Source organism: Podarcis vaucheri (genome assembly GCF_965113315.1).
Source record: "Podarcis vaucheri genome assembly, chromosome: 1".
Taxonomy (NCBI): Eukaryota; Metazoa; Chordata; class Lepidosauria; order Squamata; family Lacertidae; genus Podarcis; species Podarcis vaucheri.
In genome coordinates this window covers 63,999,954-64,021,989 of record NC_138759.1, presented here as the reverse complement: position 1 = coordinate 64,021,989, position 22,036 = coordinate 63,999,954, and the positions used below count along the sequence as shown (strand labels likewise).

Sequence of the window (22,036 nt, the reverse complement as noted above, 5' to 3'; positions counted from 1 at the left end):
AAAAAAGATACCTTGGTGCTTGTCACTTGAAATGGAATTTTTGAACCATTTGTAACTGGGGATGTCTGTCTCTCAGTCGGTCTTGAAGGGATTATATTTGTAGTGGGAGGCTGATTGTGCAAAACTGAAGACAGGCAGAGTTGTACGGTCTCCTTCAGAGCCTTCAGCTGTGACTCCTGGGGGGGGGGGAAATGTCATTCGATCTTAACAAGAGATTACAGAGGATCATATTTTACTCGGCACTTTTTATGTTCACACTCTTTACCATTTTCAGCAACTAAAAAAAGTGAATGAAAACCAATGTATGATCGAGCACACAAATGAAAATAGGAACCAGGCATGTGACACAATGGCTAAGTGTAGTCTTCCATTTTTCCCCCCATAGGAAAGAGGCATTTCTGTTTGGGAACTCCTAGCTTGTTTCTCACCTTAACTACCTGTGTTTCACACACTGGAAAGAGGACAGGATGGCAGTGGATTCCCTGCCCTTGTGCTTCTTCCAGCCTTGGGTCATCAACTTAGCTTTGGCCATAAAAAACCACAGTTTCCAGGTGGTATGAACTGGTGCTGAATGCTTTGGAAGATGGTGGCTCTTCTGTGTTAAATTTGATAAAGCAGCTGTTAGGTGGCCACATATAACGGATGCTGTACATTGGATTTCTGACATTATCAGGGAATACTATGCTTCTAAGGGGAACGTGACAGGTTCCAATAATCCAATGCACTGCTAACCCTACACCTTTCCTCACTACTGCTTGCACAACAACCCTCAGGATGTTGTGACGGTGATGTGGGAGTAAAGAGTATAAACAAGCCCCCCATGGGAAGACTCAAGCCCCTATCTTCTGTCTCCCATTACAGTGTTCATTCCAACTGGACTACCATATGGATTTTGGTGCTGATCCACGTGAGCATTTTGTTCTGGTTTTCACCCTTTCCTTGGGTATGTAGTCTGCCTCTTGCAAAAAAAGTTTGTTTTCCTCACCTGGGCACCAGGACATTTGTGCTAATTTCTGAAAAGTGTCTATGTGGGGAATATTAGGTACTGGAGAGGACATCAGCTATGTGACATGTGCACTGGATTATTGGTGCCTTCATGTGTACGATGAAAGCATTATCAACAAGACACATCCAACAGTGACTATTGGCGCGTTTGCTGCTGTTTCTGGGGATTTCATTATGGTGCTGCCTCTGCTGCTGGTGGAACAAAGAATCACCTCACATTATGCTGGCATCAGCCCAGGCATAGTAGCCACCTAGCTAGATGAGATTGCTTTATATTTTACAACACATTCCTGTCTCAAGAAAAATTTCACACAACACACATTTTCTCTCTGTAATGATGCTCTGTGCTATAGTTCTTACAACATCACATCTTTTGGGTCCCAGCTATATTTGGGTATTTGAAGTTGTAAAAGTCATAATGATGCTCTTGCCCCTTACCAAGCATGTTGAGAGAGAGAGGAAAGAGAGATGGCTCTTCTTCATCATCTTCAATGAACAAATGCCTCTACTTAGACTGTCATACTGCAAGAACTTCCCTCCTCTCCAGGGGGAATACTCATTATGCATACAATCAAATATATGTCTACATTTTTACAAGAATAAGATCCTACGTTGTCATATTAGACTGCAATCACTGTCTATTAACAGAGCTGAAAGATGTGCTCAGAAGAGTTCTTACTTTGTCAAGAGCTGCTTTCTCCAATTCTTCTTTTGCAATTGCTAGTTTTTGTTCCAAGTCTGTAAGCTGCTGTGCCTGTGGGAAATTTAAAAACAAATTAGCTGGTATAAATTATAACCCTATTTCGTCTAACATTTCTGTGAGGAGGGTGCGAGAGTTTTACTTTGGAAGGTAAGAAAAATAGATGAAATAAAAACCCCCATCTTGTCAATATAACAGATTATCTGGGGAATATTACAATTGATAAATTGAAGGAGGCCTTTGGTGTGGGAACATTTTATTACAGTATCTAAATCCAGCCTTGTTCAGATGAATGTTTTGTCATTGATTTGAAGGGGAGGGGGGAATCTCATCTTGTGCTAAAATATTTACAATCCCCATCAAAGCATAAGCATTTCATACACAGTTGGTAAATAAATACTGCATTGTATGTTTCTAAGATGCTTAGGATAGAACTACATGTTGCAAACATGTGGAAAAAGCTAAATTTTACTTCTCCTAGTGGAGGAAATCATCTTTAGGATAGGTAATGTGGAGCAGAAAAGCCAAGAGGAGTGTTTCCTTAATTTTTTCTACTCTTGTCATATCCCTATGCAAATTGCTTCGCCTCCTTACATTTCTTTCATCTCACATGCATGTTTGCATCTCCAAACATGTTGGCTCATGTAGATAGAAAACCTAACTGAGGGATGGGCATGATTAAAAGTAGGAAAAGTGCTTCCTCTTGACCCCTTCTAAGACTGCTTTTCTGTATAGGGTAGTGTGAAAAATGTGCTCCTAACTGCTCCTATTTATTTCATCCTAGGTTTTTCTCAAACCACTAGATAGAAGATTTGTAGCTTAGGCACTGCTTCATTTCTTCAACTTAAGGAACCAGCTATTTTTTTCAAAGGTGTTCCACTTCCTTGCTTCCTTTCTGATAGACCTCAAAGTACTAAGCTACATGCCTTGTTTCTCTTCTTCTTCTTCTTCTTCTTCTTCTTCTTCTTAGAATCATAGAATCATAGAGTTGGAAGAGACCACAAGGGCCATCGAGTCCAACCCCCTGCCAAGCAGGGGGTTGGACTCTTCTTCTACTTACCCTCTGAAAATGACATAAATGCTGCTATTTGAGCTGGCCAATTGTTTTAGAATAGACTTGTGGAGACTCGTTCTCCATAGAAGGATTCATTATGGCAAAGCAGACTAGCACTGTACCAGTGCAGTCATCTGCAGGGAGCTCAACAACCCCTTGGTATTTGAAATAATGGACAAGGCGGTTGGAGGATGGATGGCGGCTAATGGATTGAGGTTGAATCCTGACAAGACAGAAGTACTGTTCTTGGGGGACAGGGGGCGGGCTGGTGTGGAGGACTCCCTGGTCCTGAATGGGGTAACTGTGCCCCTGAAGGACCAGGTGCGCAGCCTGGGAGTCATTTTGGACTCACAGCTGTCCATGGAGGCGCAGGTCAATTTTGTATCCAGGGCAGCTGTCTACCAGCTCCATCTGGTATGCAGGCTGAGACCCTACCTACCAACGAACTGTCTCGCCAGAGTGGTGCATGCTCTACTTATCTCCTGCTTGGACTACTGCAATGCGCTCTACGTGGGGCTACCTTTGAAGGTGACCCGGAAACTACAACTAATCCAGAATGCGGCAGCTAGACTGGTGACTGGGGGCGGCCGCTGAGACCATATAACACCAGTCCTGAAAGACCTACATTGGCTCCCAGTACGTTTCCAAGCACAATTCAAAGTGTTGGTGTTGACCTTTAAAGCCCTAAATGGCCTTGGCCCAGTATACCTGAAGGAACGTCTCCACTCAATCGTTCTGCCCGGACACTGAGGTTCAGCGCCGAGGGCCTTCTGGTGGTTCCCTCACTGCAGGAAGCCAAGTTACAGGGAATCAGGCAGAGGGCCTTTTTGGTAGTGACGCCTGCCCTGTGGAACTCCCTCCCATCAGATGTCAAAGAGATAAACAACTACCTGACATTTAGAAGACATCTGAAGGAAGCCCTGTTCAAGGAAGTTTTTAATGCATGTCATTTTAATGTATTTTTAATCTTTGTTGGAAGCTGCCCAGAGTGGCTGGAGAGACTCAGCCAAATGGGCGGGGTACAAATGATAAATTATTATTATTAATTATTATTATTAATTATTATTATTAATTATTATTATTAATTATTATTATTAATTATTATTAATTATTATTATTAATTATTATTATTAATTATTATTATTTATTATTATTATTATTATTACTACTACTACTACTACAGTGGAATATGTCAGAAATTATGAATGGTGTGGGAGATGGGCTTGTGACAATGAGTGTCACAGCACCATCCAAATGGACAGAAATATGATCATTCCCCATATTGGAGGGAGTAGAATCAGTGCTACTTACTGGGGCCCGGAATAATTATTCCTAAAATAGAAGCCACGTCTTACAATGAAACTAGCAAAATTATTAGTAGTCTAATTGTTCTATTTGTAAATTTAAATGGCTTTGTGGTTACATCCAGTGTTTATATAGGGAAAGGGAGAAAGGATACAGGACCAGATGGTTATCTCTGCTGTAATACATTTTTATGAGGCATTTAACTTTTTTTTTTTTTGCACATGAATTGCTCTGCAAGGTTTTAACTCATAAGTCATAAAGGACATCACATTTAGGGCTCTTGGCTAAATATTTCCAAACAGGCAATTGCTAGACCTTACTGCTAATTTTTCCCAAAGATGCCACCATCCAGATGTCTGACTTTCATATTTCCTTTACAGAACTACAGGAAGAGACACTTTCACCCTCTCAATCATTAATGTGTGGCATTGGCAGGCTGGTAGTTGGCATGAAATGCAAAATAAAAAATTTAAAAATGGCATGCACTGAATTAAGATATGATACTAAATATATTAAATAGACTCTGAGCAAAAGCAATGTCAAAGTGAATGGGAATTCTTCCACCAATATGAAAAGTAAAAGGAAGGTTCAGTGAAAAGTTAAATATTTTAGAATCATAGAATTGTAGAGTTGGAAGGGACTATGTTGGTAATCTAGTCCAACCTCCTGTAATGCAGGAATATCTTGCCCAATGTGGGGTTCAAACCCATGACCCTGAGATTAACAGACTCATACTCTACCAACTAAGCTATAAATCCCAGTGAACTGAATGCAGGATTTCAGTCCACACAAGCACTTGGATAGTCAACTTAACTGTGGAGACTCAAGTCCAAATATCTAATCAACCCCTCTCAGTGGGTGCTCCTGAATCAAGCTAAGTATGTGCAAGTATGTTTTTTGTAGGAGTACACATAGTGTGATATTTCATCCAAATTTATTACAGTGGGTTACAGATGAAGTTCAGGAGAGAATAGCCTTTGCTGAGGAGGAGAAGAGAGGGGAGAAATATTGTGCTATTTATTCCCCCTCCTCCCAAATAACACCAGGAGTTTTGTGTGCTCCAGAACAAGAACGGAAGAGTTTTCAGCCTTCAAAGAGGAGAGCCCATCTAAGCTGAAATTGACAAAGAAATCATCCTGGCATGCCAGAATGAACACTCTTCCCTGAACAGCATGGAAAAGTTCAGAAATGTCCCATGGCCGTTCCTGCACAGCATCAATTTACCTTTGCAAAGCAATGTCCTAATTGCTTAGAGTTAGGAAAGATCTGATGGACTTTCTAGTTCAACCTCGGTATCAAAACAACCTAAAACCCTTTGATGGATGCCATTCTTTTCTTGAAAATCCCTCAGTTAGGGAAATTCCAGAATTCCTTAGCTATGAAAGGTTGCTCTAGGGTACAGTGAAGCTACATAAACCAAATCCATCTCCCTGTAATTTAAATCCAGTTTAATCATCTCTAATTTTGTGAATGAAAAAGCAGCACCTGGATGAATTTGACACCAAAAGTAATTTCTTGCCATGGCTGCCATTTGCAGTCCTTCCAAGATAGAAAATAATAAGCCCAATAAACATTCTTATTCATATCAGTAAATCCATTAGTGGTTTAGCCAGAACAGTCTTTTAAACAATATATATGGGCATTGCCCTACCTATTATTTAATCCCATTTCATGAAAAAGAGAGAGAGAGGGAGTGTGTGTGTGTGTGTGTGCATGTATGCACAAGCGTAGACATGCATTTTGGTTCAACTGATTGACTTTAATGTCTGAATCTCTTTCACAAATCCTTTCTTTGTTCACAGGCCATTGAATCAATAAGCTGGAAGTATCAATCCTCTTGCCACATAACTTGTATAACAAACTTGCAGTAGAAAGCTGTTTGGTTCAACAGATTGATTGGTCATTTGGAAGTCAATCATGCTTAAAACCCCTACATTTTTATTGTTAGATTATTCCTAAATTCCTTTTCAAAGTTGTTAAGGAAAAAGAAATGTTCATAGGTTTCCATTTTGATACGTTATGATGCAAATTTGGACTTTACATTAAAGATGATGAAACATCTATCACTGTAGCAGATGAAGATTAGCCATGGACTGTGGAGACCCAAGAGAAAACCTGCACTCTCCCCACCATTACTTCTCGCCCTATCCTATCCCACAGGGTTGCTGCAATGATACAATTGGAATGTGGCTAACCTTGAGAACATTGGAAGAAATGTGGGGTTCAAAAAGGGATAAAATCAGTTGTGGTGTTCAGCCTTCTAGAATGAATTCTCAAGTGCATACGCTGGCCACGGTTGGCATCCCAATAATGGCGAGTAGAAGGCTGGGGGCCTTTTACAGCCCCCACCCCGGGCCTTTGTGTCCCCAAAATACTTGGAGGGCTCTCCAGAACAATCTGTGCTGTGGCTCAGGGGCTGATGTTGGAAAGAAAATCAGTGGAACTGGTGACAGTCTGGAGCTTTCTGCTTGCTTCAGAAGGTAGGACATAGCCCTCCAGGGTGAGGTGGGGAGATCATTATACTTAGGAAATGTAACTGGGAAATGAGGGAGAAACAATCTTGGGTAGTCATTATGAGAGGCATAATGAAAATTAAGAAGTAATAGTAAAGGAGTGTATCACTTCAGTATTGGGAACAAAGGCACAACATCCGAAGTGAACTTTAACAGATTAATGTTGCTTTTTTCAAGTGACAGTTATGAATGTCTTAGCAATTGTTTCTCTCTACTGCAGTGGTTTCCAGACTTGCTTCATTTAAGCAACCCTTTTGATATTAAATAATCTACCAAGAAATCCCCACACATTTCCCAGCACTTTGCAGAGGACTCTGTCCTGGGAGCACAATAGACCTCACATTTCTTCAAGACAACAGACAGACCTGTTAGGTTTCATCGTTGCACGCAAACAAAAATCCAGCGTATGTATATCTGACAAACAAATATGAACATAACATCTTACAAACACAGAACATAAAATGTGATATAGCATGTAAATGATGTGTATTATATTTAAGGCTACCTACTTATGCAATATATAATATAGAACAGAAACAGAATGAATACATATTGTTTTTCACATGATACACATGAAATTCTAATAGGATTAAAGTTCCATTAATGAAATCCGAACTCTACATCAGCTCCTGTGAACCACAGGTGAAAAAAGCCAATGTTACTCAAAGTTGTCTTAATGAGAATTCACATTTAAGAAAGCTTAATATCCAATAAACATTCCAAGCATAGCTACTCTTGAATACTATTGATCTAATGGAAGGTTTCAAATATTGTCCTGGATAGTAGATCAGTAGAGTGGATCCTAAGGAAAGGGCTCTTAATGACAGTGCAAGATCCTTGCTTAAGAAAAGAGAACTAAAATTCATCAGTGTGCTACTGCTAGCACAAGGTATTGTGCAGTTGCTTGCAGAAGGTCATGCACTATAAAGATAGTGTTTGCACTAGGTCCATATTGCACTAAGTTTTCAGGAAGTTCTTCCATTAGTTTGTCGAACAGGACTGTCACCAGAATTTCTGCCAGCCCTAATATTTCTAGAGTAATTTAAAAACATCCTTGGAAGTCTCTTCTGCCCCACCATAGTGAAATGTTTATTTTATTTTAATATTCCCTGCTTCCTAGAGATCACGGTGTATTCCAAGTGGCCTTTCATAGTTAAATTGGATGCTATGTTACCAAATGAAACTTTTTTCAGTATGTTGCGCATAGTTTATATCAGAAGTAATTATATATTAAAAGGATCTTGAATTAATTAATTTCATTGAAATATGAAAAGAAAATGAGACAATATGTAAACACTGAGTATAAGAGGGCCTTCCTAAAAGAACATTCAGTAATTGTAATAATTATCCTTTCAAATGCATATCCTATTTAGTTTCAGAATCTTTCATTTTGCAAACTGCAATTGTATACTTGAGAACAATTCATTGTTTCTAATTAAATCATTTTCTTTCTTTTTTCCATTTTAAAAAACCTGATCTACTCTCGGGTTACTTTCGGGTATACATGTTTAACGTTTCACTGAAAAATTAAAGACAGATAATAATTGTTTTGCCCAATTATACTGAAGAGTTAAATCCTGGTGACCTGAGAAATAATTATCCATTAAAAGTTTTGGAAATGACAGATGAGACGAAAAATAATGAGCAGTTTACAACTGAAGAAGTTGCCGGCAAAGACTACTGTAGTTCCCTTTTATCCCATTCTAGCTAAGACCTCTTCAGGTGTTCAGTCTGAATGCATGAAGGAGTGAGGGAAACATGCTTTGTGAGCCCCATCTCTTCAATGATTCTGCATGCGCCGGGCACATTCCATGGCCAATGAATGATTGACTTGAGCCTTACTCACACATATGGCTTCCAACAAGGGGACAGGAACCCTGGTCAATCACATATGATTCCTCAGCTCGATTTAGCAGCCAGGACTGCATATGTGTAGCCCTGTCAAGTAAGGTGGAATTGAATGAATGAGCTGTCCAGGAGAGGGAAAGGGCTGAAATTAAGTCCCCACTCCCCTTCTAGTTCAGTGAATCGGTGTACTTTCCAGGTTCTCCTACAGGGTGACCAGTGCCAGCCCACCATGTTTTGCTACAAGAGGAAAAACAGAAAAAGGCCGCCTCTCCTCCTCCTCCTCTGCTGTGCGTCTGCTGGGCAGTGGGCAGGCACACAGCAGGGGAGGGAGAGTAAGCAATGGTGACAGCCGACAAGAGTAGGGCATGCTCCATGGAGGCCTGATCTGCTGCCTTTCCCAGCTATCCGGAGCCCGCTGCCCTGAGGCAACTGCCTACCCCGCCTCATGGGTGGGCCGGCCCCGAGAGCAACATAAATGTAGCCACAGCTTCTGCATGCATAGATGGTAGCATCACAGTCATGATGTTTAACATTTGATTCAATTGTGGCAGCTTTTCCCTACATGGAGATAATTTTCATTTTGAGGGAAAACATGTACATAGTCACTTGATGTCTGTAGTGTGTTTGTTATAATTGTGACGACATTCTTCAGGAAAAAGCCTGGCCAGATTTATAGATGGATTTATCAATTTTATCTTTATTATGACTGTTTTTTTTGTTTACTATTCATTAAGTAGGCAGGATCCTCCTCATTCTTTTACTCCTGTTATTAATGACGTGTAAATTTATGCTGTAAACTGTCCTGTGATCTTCAGATGAAGGACAGTATATAAATTTAATAATAAGAATAAGGTCCTAAGTAGATATGTGCCACTAGAATGCTTGCAGATCCTAACATCTCAGGCAGAGAACCTGCCCACACACAAAATATGGATGTAATTCTAATGTGGGCACAAATTCTTACAGACGTGCAGCCCTGCATATGTTGCCTGCCTTGTATGCTCTCTCTACACACCCATGCGTATCTCATGTACACAACAGTTCAACATAGAATTGTAACTACTCTACTCATCCCAGACACCTCTGGAGCAGAAAAACTTTCATAACTATCTTTAGAATTAGAGGTTTCAGAATCCAAACAGATGTTTCTGGAATGGGAAACAATAATTTATCAGAACACTGGTGGAATTTTTTAAAATAACCTTCCGAACTCACTCTGTGTTTTTGACAAACCACTTCCCAACCAATTTTCTTTGAGCATACATTCATTTCAGACTGAAAATAAAAGTGTTTCTCTACATGCCCTAGAGTGTAGGGATCTGGACCAGAGATCTGCAAGACAGTAATAAATATGATGTTACGTTATTTTTCAATTTTACATTTTAGCTTTCAGAGTTAAAAAGTCAAAACACGGATAAGCAATGTAATTTAAACATTGCTTATTCCTGCATAGACATGCATATGATTGCACTGTAAGTGATGTTATTTCTGTTACTGTTTATATATCTATATCTCTCTTTAAGCATAATTGTCTTTCTACTGCAGCTGTACATTCTATCTTTTCCCAAATTAAAAAATGAATCAAGTGTGCACTGCTAACTTGTTCTCTCCGTATTAAAAGTAGCTAATTACATATCCTAGCATATCCTAGCAAAACTGATATTCCAGGGAGAATAGAAGCTATAAACACATTTCAGCAACAAAAAGATTCCTTCACTATTAAAATGTAAAGTACTGTTATCTCCTCAAATTGAAATCCCCATAAAATGAATTTTTATAGTGCCATCAATCTGTCAACAGCTTGCTCTGTGTAAGTAAACTTCGGTTTAATCAACAACACTCGTGGCAAGACACAAATGCCATGATGACTTCAGTTTCTCCTATGCTTGGGGCCTGAAATACTCTCAAACGTTGCAAATGTCAGACTCCTTTCAATATGTCAGTGCTAGTTAGCCCAGTTTCATACACCTTGTGAACTCCCCTGAGCTGAATGCAGCCAGGTAATGCAGCCTCACAAGGGCTTCTTGACTGAAGCGTGAAGTAAAAGTGCTTTAAAGGTCAAGGTAAAGGGACCCCTGACCATTAGGTCCAGTCGTGGCCAACCTTCTGATTGGCAAGTCCTAGGCTCTGTGGTTTAACCCACAGCGCCACCCGCATCCCAAAAGTGCTTTAAATAATAATTTAAAAAATCTGTCCTCCCCACCTCACCGAGACAACTTAGAGACTGGCTGGTGACACAGTAGATAGGTATATTATCAGAAGGACTACAAAGTGATGCCATTATGGGTTCCATAATGGTTTCACCTCTATGGACTCTGGTCCATGGAATCCAGCTTCCCAAACTTTGTGTGACACCATCCTTCATTGCTGGTGAGGCTAGAGATGCTCATAATTCCCCTTGCTACTAGGCTTAATCTAAACTAGCCATTCAGTTTTGTTTTCATTGTGTTTCCCCCCCTGCTTTATGTTCAGTGCCTGTCTGAAACAACCAATCCCAAGATTGTTCCCCAAACTTTTGCTCATCTTCTCTGAACTTCTAGGAGCGCTCTTCAAAGCATACAACTGAGATAAAATAGAGGAGAGCATTTGTGGCTCTTGCAGGGGCTCCTAGGGTACTATCAGAAATAAATTAAAATTATTGTTTGCTTCTCCCATCTCCTTCTTCTGTCTGCCCTATTATTAACATTTAAATTGTAAGCTCTGCAGGACACAGAGATTTATTTTTTAACTGATATGTATATTTAAGCTGTCATGTATATTAATGGTGCTGTGTAAATAAAAAACAATTGAAATACATTCTAAATATGACATCCTTAGTGCAAAAGGTTACTGACTGTAGTTCAGGAAGAGTATGTATGATATAACTACGTGAGATTTTGTCTAAGAAGAAAGGTTAGTTACAAAGTTTAAAAGACATAAAACATAATAATTTCACTCACTGCATGTGTATTCATACATACATACATAAGAAAAAACTAGATATGTTTGTGAACAAGTCATAGCAAAAGAAATGGGGTTGTTATGTCAGTTCACTGCACTAACATTACGTAAAGAATTTATAGCAGCTTTTGGATATGAAGAAGTAGATATTTTTCCCTTGTGAAAGAAATTTCACAGTGGTGACTTTGTTAAAGATGAGAAATAGATATAGAAACTCCCATCTAAATTCAATATGTTATCTTAATAACAAGAGACGTAAGCCTGGAGACAAGAATCTGAAAGATATTATATTTTTATTACTGAACTGCTGTTAGCATATTGTTTGCAAGAATAAGTACTGAAACCTGTTTTATTCTGGATGGGCACACTAAGGATTTCAGAACTGGCAGTGGCTTGCTTTTTTTTTTTGCCAAAAATACCCCACTCCAACAGCCCTACCCTTATCAGAAAGACTCTTTACCAAACCATTCTCTTCATCAAGAATGTTTTGTCTAGGAGAAAAGAATCTATTGCCTTAGAATTTCATAAGCTGAAATTAACAATCAGTCAAGAAAAACTGGATTTTTTTTTTCATTTTCCCCAAGGTTGTATTGAAATGTTCATTTCTTCAAAAAATGAAAAGAATGTAAGAGTGATGCTTGAAACTCAAGATAAAATATGCTAATGTACACTGGGCTTTTAATGTGGTAACTTCTAAGCACCAAAGTCAATTACATTTTATGTCTTCGTTCATATATATCACCTCTTCAGTAAAATTAGGGGTTTCATGAAATAGCAGTTCTCAGTGTCTACTAATAGCCCAAACCCAGGTGTGTTGCTTTGTATATATATTACGGTGATCTTATGCGAAGGAAGGTAGAGCTATTTTACCATAAAATAGGAAAGCCAACCTCAGAAGGTGAGGCTTTGGCCAGGCACATATGACCAGGTAAGTGAAATTTATGATGTTTAAAAGGGCAGTTTTCCATTGCATTAGGTTTCTCTAATGATGCACATAAGGAAATGTCATCTGCAAATATTGTGGTTGGGTCTGCAAGCACAGCAAGATGCCAAGAAGACTACTGGGGCAATGAGAAGAGAAGATCTGGGAGTAGGAAAAGAAAAGAAGCTTGAAGGACATTCTGGGGAGGCCTGATATATGGGCCACAAGGTAAGTTGCTCTACTGCAACCTGAAGAATACCTTCCAATTCACCACTGCTTCAGGAGACAACACAGAACTTAGGTTGCCCCCATTTGCCTATCCAATCTCTTACGAGCGCAGCAGCATACCTGAAATCTTACTCAATATGACAGGCAATTCACTGCTGCTGTGCGTTTCAATAAATGGCAGTTTTGAAGATGCAGTGAGAATCTCTGTGTCTCATGTCCCACCACCTTTGTGTCAGGAATAGACTGGAGCCAGAAGTGTATGTGACTTTCTGCTTGGAGAATGATCCCACTGCCAGTCCCAGCATGGCTGTTGGTTGGCAGATCTTGATAAATATTCTGACACCACCTCCCTAAATGATGTCCCACTCCAGGAACCTACTGATCTGAAGGATTCAGTGTGCCCTGGCTCATCACAGAGCCTATCCCCTCTACACTCATTGCCAAAACCCCAGGAGCAAATGGCAAATGTGGTGGCAACTCTAAGCAGTTGGCCAGGCCAAGATGTGCAGTGCATACCTGGTAGTATGAACCCAGAATGAGCCTCATTCTAGAGGGGGGGAAGTCTCTATGCGTCACCTGGATCAGGGCCCTGCTAATGTTCTAGGAAGGGCTGGGAGCAGGTGTAAAACTGGTTGGGTTTGTAAGAAGCTGTTTCTGTTTTGTTTTGTTTTTAATAAATATTTATTAAAGTTTCAGAAAAAGGAATTGCATTAAAGCAAAAAATACAAGAATAAAAGACAAAAATAAAAATACAAGAAAAATACAGAATAAGTACACAGATAAAAAAATAAAAATAAAAAATCAACCTTTCCATATCTTACATTCATATCCTTGTTTCCCTGACCTCCTCATACCTCCCTTTTTTGTATTCCAATTCAGTTAATTAATTCAGCAATTTCTTTCCCTCCTTATTATCCTGATCTTTGATCTGAATATATTATAACATTAAATTTTTACCTATTTAAAAATCCAATTTTCCATATTCTTTTATATCATTACAGCTAGAAACCGCTTAGCTTCATTCAAACATCATTCTAACCCTCATTAATTTTGCAATACTACTGTAAATAGTCTTTAAATTTCTTCCAGTCTTGTAAGAAGCTGTTTCTGGCACAGCATCACATTCTGGTCCGTTCCTGTTGTCCTGTGACTCCGTGGTTGGACAGCTCTTCTGCAACTCAACCCCCCATGCTAGAGACCTTGACTTGTGTCGTAATTCCTTGGTCTTAATGGTGAAGTCAGGAATACAAGCCCACAGCAGTGGTAGCAGAAATGCCACAAGGAGTTGTAGCTTTGCTGGCCTAACCACTTGATGCTTATTGAGAAATATGAATGTGTTGGTTTTTGTATTGATTTCTCTATGATACTGTACACACACACACACACACACACACACACACACACACACACACACACATATACCCACACGTCTAAGGAAACAGAAATGAGTATATGTCTCTGTGTGTCTGAAACACATTTTAAGCACACCCCTTCCCTCAAATAAATTCTAGGCGCTGTAGTTTACCCCTCACAGAGTTACAATTCCCAGCAGCCCTTGACAAAGAGTGTGGTGTTGATAATGCCAAATTTGCAAGTTTGGATATTGCCGCATTGCATGGGGTTGAACAATATAATCCTCAAGGCCCCTTCCAACTTTACAGTTCTATTATTCTGTTCCCAGAATTCTTTGAGGGAAAGAATGTGCTTCAAATGTGCTTTAAAGGTACAGAACAGAGAGAGGGGCTAAAATAGCAAATATTAGAACTGAGAGATGAGAGATTAAACCATAACTTAAGGAGACAATGCCTTTCATGAGACTGTCTTCACAGTCAAACAGTATGCAGGCTTTAAAGTTGTATTCGATACTTTATCAGAGATAGGATAGCTGACTTTCAATCTACAGACCTGGCTTGCTCACTAAATCAAAGATTGGGAGTCAGCTACTAACCTTTTAGCACATCAAACAGATGTGAACAATACATTTACCAGCTGTGAGTTAGACTTTTAAAAAGACTATTGTTTTAGATGCTGTCTTGATGAGCACATTAATGACTCCAGAAGCACTGCTGCATGCTTAATGGGCTGCAGTAAGGTCTGTTTTGATACTACTGTAGCCTGAGGGTGAACAATAGTTGCAAATACTTCTGGGGATTCTTTCCTCATGAGATTTCTCTGTGTGTTCATTATTTCCAGCTAGCTTCATTAATTCCAAATTCTCCAGTGCAAATGAAAAATACAAATTTCGTCCTTTGACATAGCTCTGTGAATAGTTGCATGTATGCTGTGTTCCTAATCCAGCTTTGCCTAAGAAGAGCCATGTGTCAAAGCAAGCTTTTAGGCATGTCACCGGTCGGATCAAGAACTGCAAACATAAATTAGATATGCACAAAATTGCACATTGGAATGCTTACCTGTTTGTGACCATCTATCTGCACTGCATTACGTTTAGTTGGGTGCCCATTTTCATGCACATTCACATTCTGATGCACCTTCTCATGCGCAAACAACTTCTTAAAGTATGATTAAAAACTGGTTCATGGCACGCATGTCCTCAAAACAAATAGTTTTTTCCCCTTTCATCCTCCTTCCTAATCTGTCCTGTCTTTCATTAATAGTGAGTCTGTGTGCAAATTTTTAATCTTTGTTCTAGTTTAGTAGATTTGAGCACTTGCTCATTAGCTTCACAAAAGTATGGTGGCAAATAGGTGCCAGCATCAATTCATTGCATCCTTTTAGATTTGTGTGTATGCTAAAGTTAAGGAGATGATAATCAGGCATTATACAGGTTCATGGGTGTTGTACAAATTACCAGTTACAGATAGGTAGCCGTGTTGGTCTGCCATAGTCAAAATAAAAAAATTCCTTCCAGTAGCACCTTAAAGACCAACTAAGTTAGTTCTTGGTATGAGCTTTCGTGTGCATGCACACTTCTTCAGATCTGCACATGAAAGCTCATACCAAGAACTAACTTAGTTGGTCTTTAAGGTGCTACTGGTACAAATTACCGTACTTCAGTTCTATCTGTGTGTCTAAATTGCCAATAATGGTTTCATTTATATAAATTATAAGCTGTCCTGGACTAGGAATGTCTGCTAGGAGCTTCACAGAGCTTTTGATTCACATATAAATGTTGTCATTCAAATACATGTAGTTTCTGGAGCTTCACTGTCTGATTCCTTATTCTGGGAGCTGATAAGAATAAATCAAAAGTTGCCCATGGAAAAATTTGGCAGCTCAAATTTGGGGAATGTTGATGGGCAATTGTGATATGAAAGTGGCTTACCATTTCCCCTGCTTCTGCTTTTGCTACCACTTTGTGGCAGTGGCAGTCTTCCCAATGGACACTAGATGGTGGTAGCAATTTCTACCCCCAGAATGCCCCTGGGAACAACTCTAGATCATCACAGAGACATATAGGAAGGAGTGGGGAAGATGGTAGCCAGTGGCTGTCAGGACAACTACTGGTAAATCCCTCAAACTATCCCATTTTGCATTCACAAAAACAAACAAACAAACAAACAAACAAACTTCCATTAACTATGCCTGTGAATCAATGTTCTGATGTGAACTGAAAATTAGCCCTTATATGAGCAGAACATGCCCAGGAAGGTCATCTTTGGGTTCAACTCATTGACTTTAGGACTTCATTTTACTTCCAACGATGCCCACATTTAGATTCTGCTTGCATGGTATGTATTTTAAATGAAATCCTGAGCTTCTTTCCAAAGGCAATATTTGCTATGAGAATTTGAGTAATTGTATATTTACTTAGTTCCAATTATTTTCAGCAGGGGAAAAAATAGATCATTTTCCTCCCATTGCACATCACGTCTTTCTTACTAAGACTCATGAGAATAAATCATTGATATTTTGCTTGATGATGTGATCAAACCACTATCTCAACTATAGTCTTCACTGTGAAGAACAGGTTCCATTTTGTGTGTGTCTGTCTCACCCTTTTTCAGTGAGGCTTCTTGATTCATTTGCTAATCATTCTCTCCCCCTTTTTGTTCTGGTTTGTAAAAGGAGGGCCCATGATAAGACAGAAGAGAGAGCAGAGAGGGAAATCGGCAGCGTGTCATGGCAATATTTGTCAGGAATCTTGGTTTTACCATAATTACATACACACAAGTCATGATCCATAGCTCCAGTGCATAAAGTTGAGTCTTAGTATTTCTCTATAAAAACCACCCATCTCATTTCATCCCACTGCTACTGGGAATCCTCTAAAATACATACAAAGTAATATATCATTTTTCTATTGCCCCCCCCCACTCAGACAAAAGAAACAAATCAAAGCAGAAAACATGTTTAAGCATTTGAAACACTTCTAGACAAAAAACAATAATCCCAGAAGCCTTTCATTTATAATTGGATCTGAAAAGAACTAGCATATGGACCCCGAGTGCCCTTAAAAATGGCACAAGTTGTATTCATTTCCAGATTACTTATAAATATTGTTATGTATTCCAAGGAAACATACACAGACAGAAGACAATTTCCAGACCTATTTGTTTTGTTTTTTTTAATAATGCAACTTCCCAATGGATAATTCTAGCCTAAAATTTGTTTTGCATATGTGTTAAGTATTGCGGTACATGTAATGGGATGAAGTAAGGTGGGATGAAATTTCACTTCTTTTCAGACTGCCCTATAAGATGTTTCATCAGCCTGACGCAAATACAGTAGGGAAACATTTATGGATAAGTAAGAAAATGGGGCTTTACATTTGTATTGCTTCATGGGAGTGTTTTCAAGCTGTGTCTCTGGGTCTTCATGGAAGTTAATCCAGGGGAAGGGGTCTTCAGGGAAATGATGAGAAAGGGCAGGCTAGCTTCCATTCCCGCCCCCACTACTTGGGTTCTGGATGTACCCAATGCACAGCTGGGAGTAACCATGAAACATATCACAGCTGGTCAGAAGAGGTGTGGACGGAACTTCAGAGTTTCAGTGGGTAGTTAAGATTTCAGTGTGTTTGATTAAAGTCCCAGCGTTTATTATGGAGGCCAGAATGGCTTCTTCATTAACTTTGATTCAGCAATGGTAAAGTAATAAACTGCTCACTGGAAGGACAGATTGTGAAGCTGAGGCTCCAATACTTTGTCCACCTCATGAGAAGAGAAGACTCCCTGGAAAAGCCCCTGATGTTGGGAAAGATGGAGGGCACAAGGAGAAGGGGACAAGATGGTTGGATAGTGTTCTTGGAGCTACCAGTATGAGTTTGACCAAACTGCGGGAGGCAGTGGAAGACAGGAGTGCCTGGCGTGCTCTGGTCCATGGGGTCACAAAGAGTCAGACACGACTAAACGACTAAACAACAACAAGGTAATAAAAAGGTATATTCCTTGATGCATCAGGGTGGATGTGGAGACTGTATTAGAGGGCTTTTGTCCTATGATGCAGATATGAAATAGGGACCTAGCTGTATTCATTTCCTTCCTCATCTCCACATTCCCCAAGGCCTCCATGGGGGAAAGAAAAAATGCTTGTTTTCCCCTGCAATAGAGCTTTCATTCTATTTCTGGAGCAGATCTGTTTCCTAGTAAAATGCAGAGGAGTCTGCTGGACCCACTCTCCCTCCTAGAAGCCATGGGTCTTGTACAGATTTCAGTGATGGAATATTTCCTCAGCCATAACTTTCCATTAATCGTATGTGCTCTCTAGCAAATATGTGGGGAAAGCACAGGGATCTCTCAGAAGACAAGCCGATGAAAAAACCAGAAGATTAAGAAAGTGTTCTTAGTGATGTGGGCTGTTCTCCTTCCCTGGAGTAAGGCCCTTGCATTAATCTCATTACATTTATAACTCTTATTCTTCTGCTGTCACAATGGTGATGGTGAGTAGTCATTGGGCAGGATCACAGATACAGAAATGAAGGACTGCATAAGGGGTCTTGTCAGGATGCTACATTATAGCACCAGCAGTAGCTCATGTGCAGATTCCAGTTGATGACTAGGACCACTGGAATGACCCATGCAAAGGTGGATTCAAATTATCAGTCAGCTCCTTGATGGCAGCCATCTAACACACTAAACCTTGGGGTTGTTGTTTCCAATATAGTTGTGGCTATATTCAGCCCACACCTGGACTCTGCATGCTATTCCAAGTGGGGGATTGGCTCCTGGAAAATATGCCACGTGCATGTGGGCAACAATTGTGATTTGCTGTTTTAAACTTAAATTGTTTTGTATTGAATTGCTTTATTGTACACTGCCTTTGGTATTATTTAATGACAGGCAAAATAGAGATGTTTTAAGTAAATAAATAATGGGCACAGAATGAAGCCTACATCCTGGGAAGGACCCCTAAATTTAAAATGCAGATGAAGGGAAATAGTGACAAAAGGAAGGGTAGGAGACATATATTCAAGTTTAAACATAGATTTATAATTGCTTGTATGATGTAATATTTATGAACTGATATTGGGTTAATGGTCTATAAAACCATAATTAATCCATACCGGTGAATAGGTTAAACAAAGGTGGTAATGAATCAAAGCTCTCTCTCATCTTCACATGAAGATTCCTTTGCTATTTTTATAAACCTGTGAAGGAAACAAGAGCCCCTTTCATCTCTGACATGTTAGAAACAGTCTTTCTATTGTTTTGTAGCTGCTTTGAATGTGGCCTTGTGCATTAAGAAGGTTATTACATCTTTAATGAACTGAAAAAATCCAATTTGGAAAGTTTTGCATGCCCCTGAGGTGGCCTTAAGGTTCCGGACTTACATTTGAAGTTAATGACACCTTTAATACGTCGCCCAAGTTATTTTGTGTGACAAGGTTAGGCAGATAAATTTAGCTGGAGTGGCGGCAGCAGCTCTGCAGCCATTTCGAACAAGAGGGGTCCTTCAAGCTGATTATGCAGGTGCTGCTATTACTGAAAAACTGAACGACTGGTTTTGTAATTGACTTCAAAAAAAGGTTGTAGTTCTGGCCCGAGCTGGCTATGTGTTTTTGCCCTTGCTCTGATTGGGACTTTGAAGATGCCCTAAGGAGAAGCACTAGAGATAATTAAGATGCTGAAGATCTCGGAAAGTTAGTAGTGCATTTTTAAACTGTCCTGAGCTCTAGGCCAAATGCAGCTTGAAAGGGAAGGGGAATACCCAGCTGTGATGAGATGCAAGACAAGCCCAAAGCAGGCCATCATGTGGCTAAGAGTAAAAGAAAATAGGAGGAGGGAAGAAAGTCATGTTGTGCTGAAAATATCTCCTGTGTTTGCCAGACCACAGCCCCACCTATTCTCTATCAGTGAGTGGGAAAAGAAATTGCATCCAGAAATGATCAGAGGACACAATTCTGTGAAATTCTCATGGATGGGGTGCAGGTTTTGCTATTGCATATCCTCTCGAGGTGGCGTTTCATTCAGCAAGCAAGTGGTGTGTGCCTGTGGGTCCGTGTAGGTGTGCCTGTTGTTCTGAGATAATTCTCTGGCACACTGGTCAGATCTAGTTCCCCAGCTTTTAGATAAGTCCAGCCCAATACCCACCAAAACTCTAAAGTGGCATACTCTAAAGCGACAGAAAAAATAAAGTCTCATTTACAAGAAAAGAAAACTTTCAAGAAATCAGAGAGCAGGTTTCAGCACAACTCAGGAAGGAAGGAAGGAAGGAAGGAAGGAAGGAAGGAAGGAAGGAAGATGGAGAATATATGTTGATAGTAGTTAGATTGTTGGTCTAGGACCTTCAAGATCAGTGTTCAAATCCCAATTCAGCCATGAGACTTTCTGGGTGAGCTTGGGCCACTCACTGCCTCTCCATCTAAACTACCTCACAGGGTTGTTGTGTGGATGAAATGAAGAGTGGTGAACCTTGTATGCCACCTTGAGCTCCTTGGAGAAAAAGGCAATCAACCGATCCCTCAATTAACAAAATATGTCTCCATGTGGTTCTATAGTCCTATAGGATTTTGGATGAAATGATGTACTGTGGTACCTTGGTTCTCAAACTTAATCCATTCTTGGAGTCCGTTCGACTCCCGAAACTGTTCGAAAACCAAGCGGAAGCTGCCTCGGACGTTCGGCTTCCAAAAAACATTCACAAACCGGAACACTTACTTCCAGGTTTGCAGCGTTCAGGAGCTGATTTGTTCTGCAACTAAGCTGTTCAAAAACCAAGGTACAACTACAGATCACTGTTGCTCAAAGAGGAACACACCCAGTGCTTTCTTCTTCTCCAGGGGGTACTCAAGGGTATACTCTTTTCGGTTGTTGTTAAAAAGTATGGCATTTACTGTAACAACTTCATGGTGAGTACTGAACACACCTCAGTTGGAAAGTCAGCATTCCTGAGCCCTTTATTTTCTCTTGGCCCTCTAAAGGCCAATGAAACTATCCTGAACTGAATGGGTGAAATAATTTAACTTCCTCCCAGCAAATGTGATTTCTAAATCAACTGCTTTGTATACTGATGTGGCCGAAGAGTAGCCTAAGAATTTAAATCTAAATAAAAAGTCCAAGAGCCTGAGGGGCAATAAAATAAAACAATGGCATAAGAATAGGAAAATAAGCAGCGAAGCCTTCCCATAATAAATGTACTTGATGACATAATGCTTGCAGTTGCAACTGTGCTGCTTCATTGATTTCACTTGGTTTTGTATGAATAAACATGAGAGTGGTCAACCATATGGAGTCAGCACTAGCAGTGGCGAAGCTTGATCTTTTTATTTTAGAAATGGAGATGCTCAGTGAAGCAGTTGCCTCTTCTAAGACTCACATTCAGTGGGTGATGTCCCTCAACCTTAGCTCTGGGTATTCAACTGTGAGTGATCTATGCTTTCAGTCCATGCTTTTCAGACCTTGCGCTAATTAGAGTAGGGACTGAAAGCTGGAATGGTGTGGATGGGGAGTCAAAAGCACAAAGGTTTAGGGTTGAGGTGAGTTCCTGACCACTACCACTTGCTTATTCTTGAGGAGGAGAAACATCTTATAGACAACTTCTTGCTTTAGGCCAGAGAGTAGGGAAAGTTTCAAAGTTTCTTAGCCCAAGGGTGGCATTCCCTTCTGAGCAACATTCCATCAAGGCCAGTAAGAGGCAATGTCAAAGTTCAAAGACCAATTCCAACCATGCAAAACATTAAAGAGAGGTGCAAGGCAGGGCTGGTTCAGAGATGAGGAGAGATGACGTGTGGCTGGGAAGAGGGTGTGGTGTGGGGAGACCCCTCACTCCTGCTTTAGGCTGTGAAAGATACAGATCTCACCTGAGTCAATGATGCAATATAATGCAGAGTCCAAGAAAACATGCTCAATGAGGATAGGCATTGAAAGTAACACACACATGGACCTAAAGCTTCTTGCCACTTCTTTAGCTCATCCCTTCTCAATAATTTTAAGATAGGTATATCCCAATGAACTTACAGTGATTTCTTATGATTTCTTATTTATTTATTAAAATAATTTCCGTGCTGCCTTTAAAAATACAGTATAGGTCATTCAACAAAAATTAGAAAGCAACAAAACAATAACTGGACAGCAATTAAAATCACACAAAGCCAAACAATTTAAAACATCTGAGAATACAAAATC

General features: G+C 39.9%; 1 protein-coding gene across 4 annotated transcripts in view; it reads right to left on the bottom strand.

The window, feature by feature from the left end:
- Window positions 1-22,036, bottom strand: part of LUZP2 (leucine zipper protein 2) — a 325,887-nt gene that overhangs the window by 52,288 nt on the left and 251,563 nt on the right. For 3 of the 4 annotated variants that reach the window (XM_082200692.1, XM_082200690.1, XM_082200689.1), the window contains 3 exons: window positions 9,641-9,757; window positions 1,685-1,759; window positions 12-176 (listed from right to left, as the gene is read on the bottom strand). In XM_082200692.1, the coding sequence (XP_082056818.1) occupies window positions 12-176; window positions 1,685-1,759; window positions 9,641-9,757 (357 nt within the window). The remainder of the gene's footprint in view (window positions 1-11; window positions 177-1,684; window positions 1,760-9,640; window positions 9,758-22,036) is intronic. The other variant, XM_082200691.1, reaches the window with a different exon arrangement.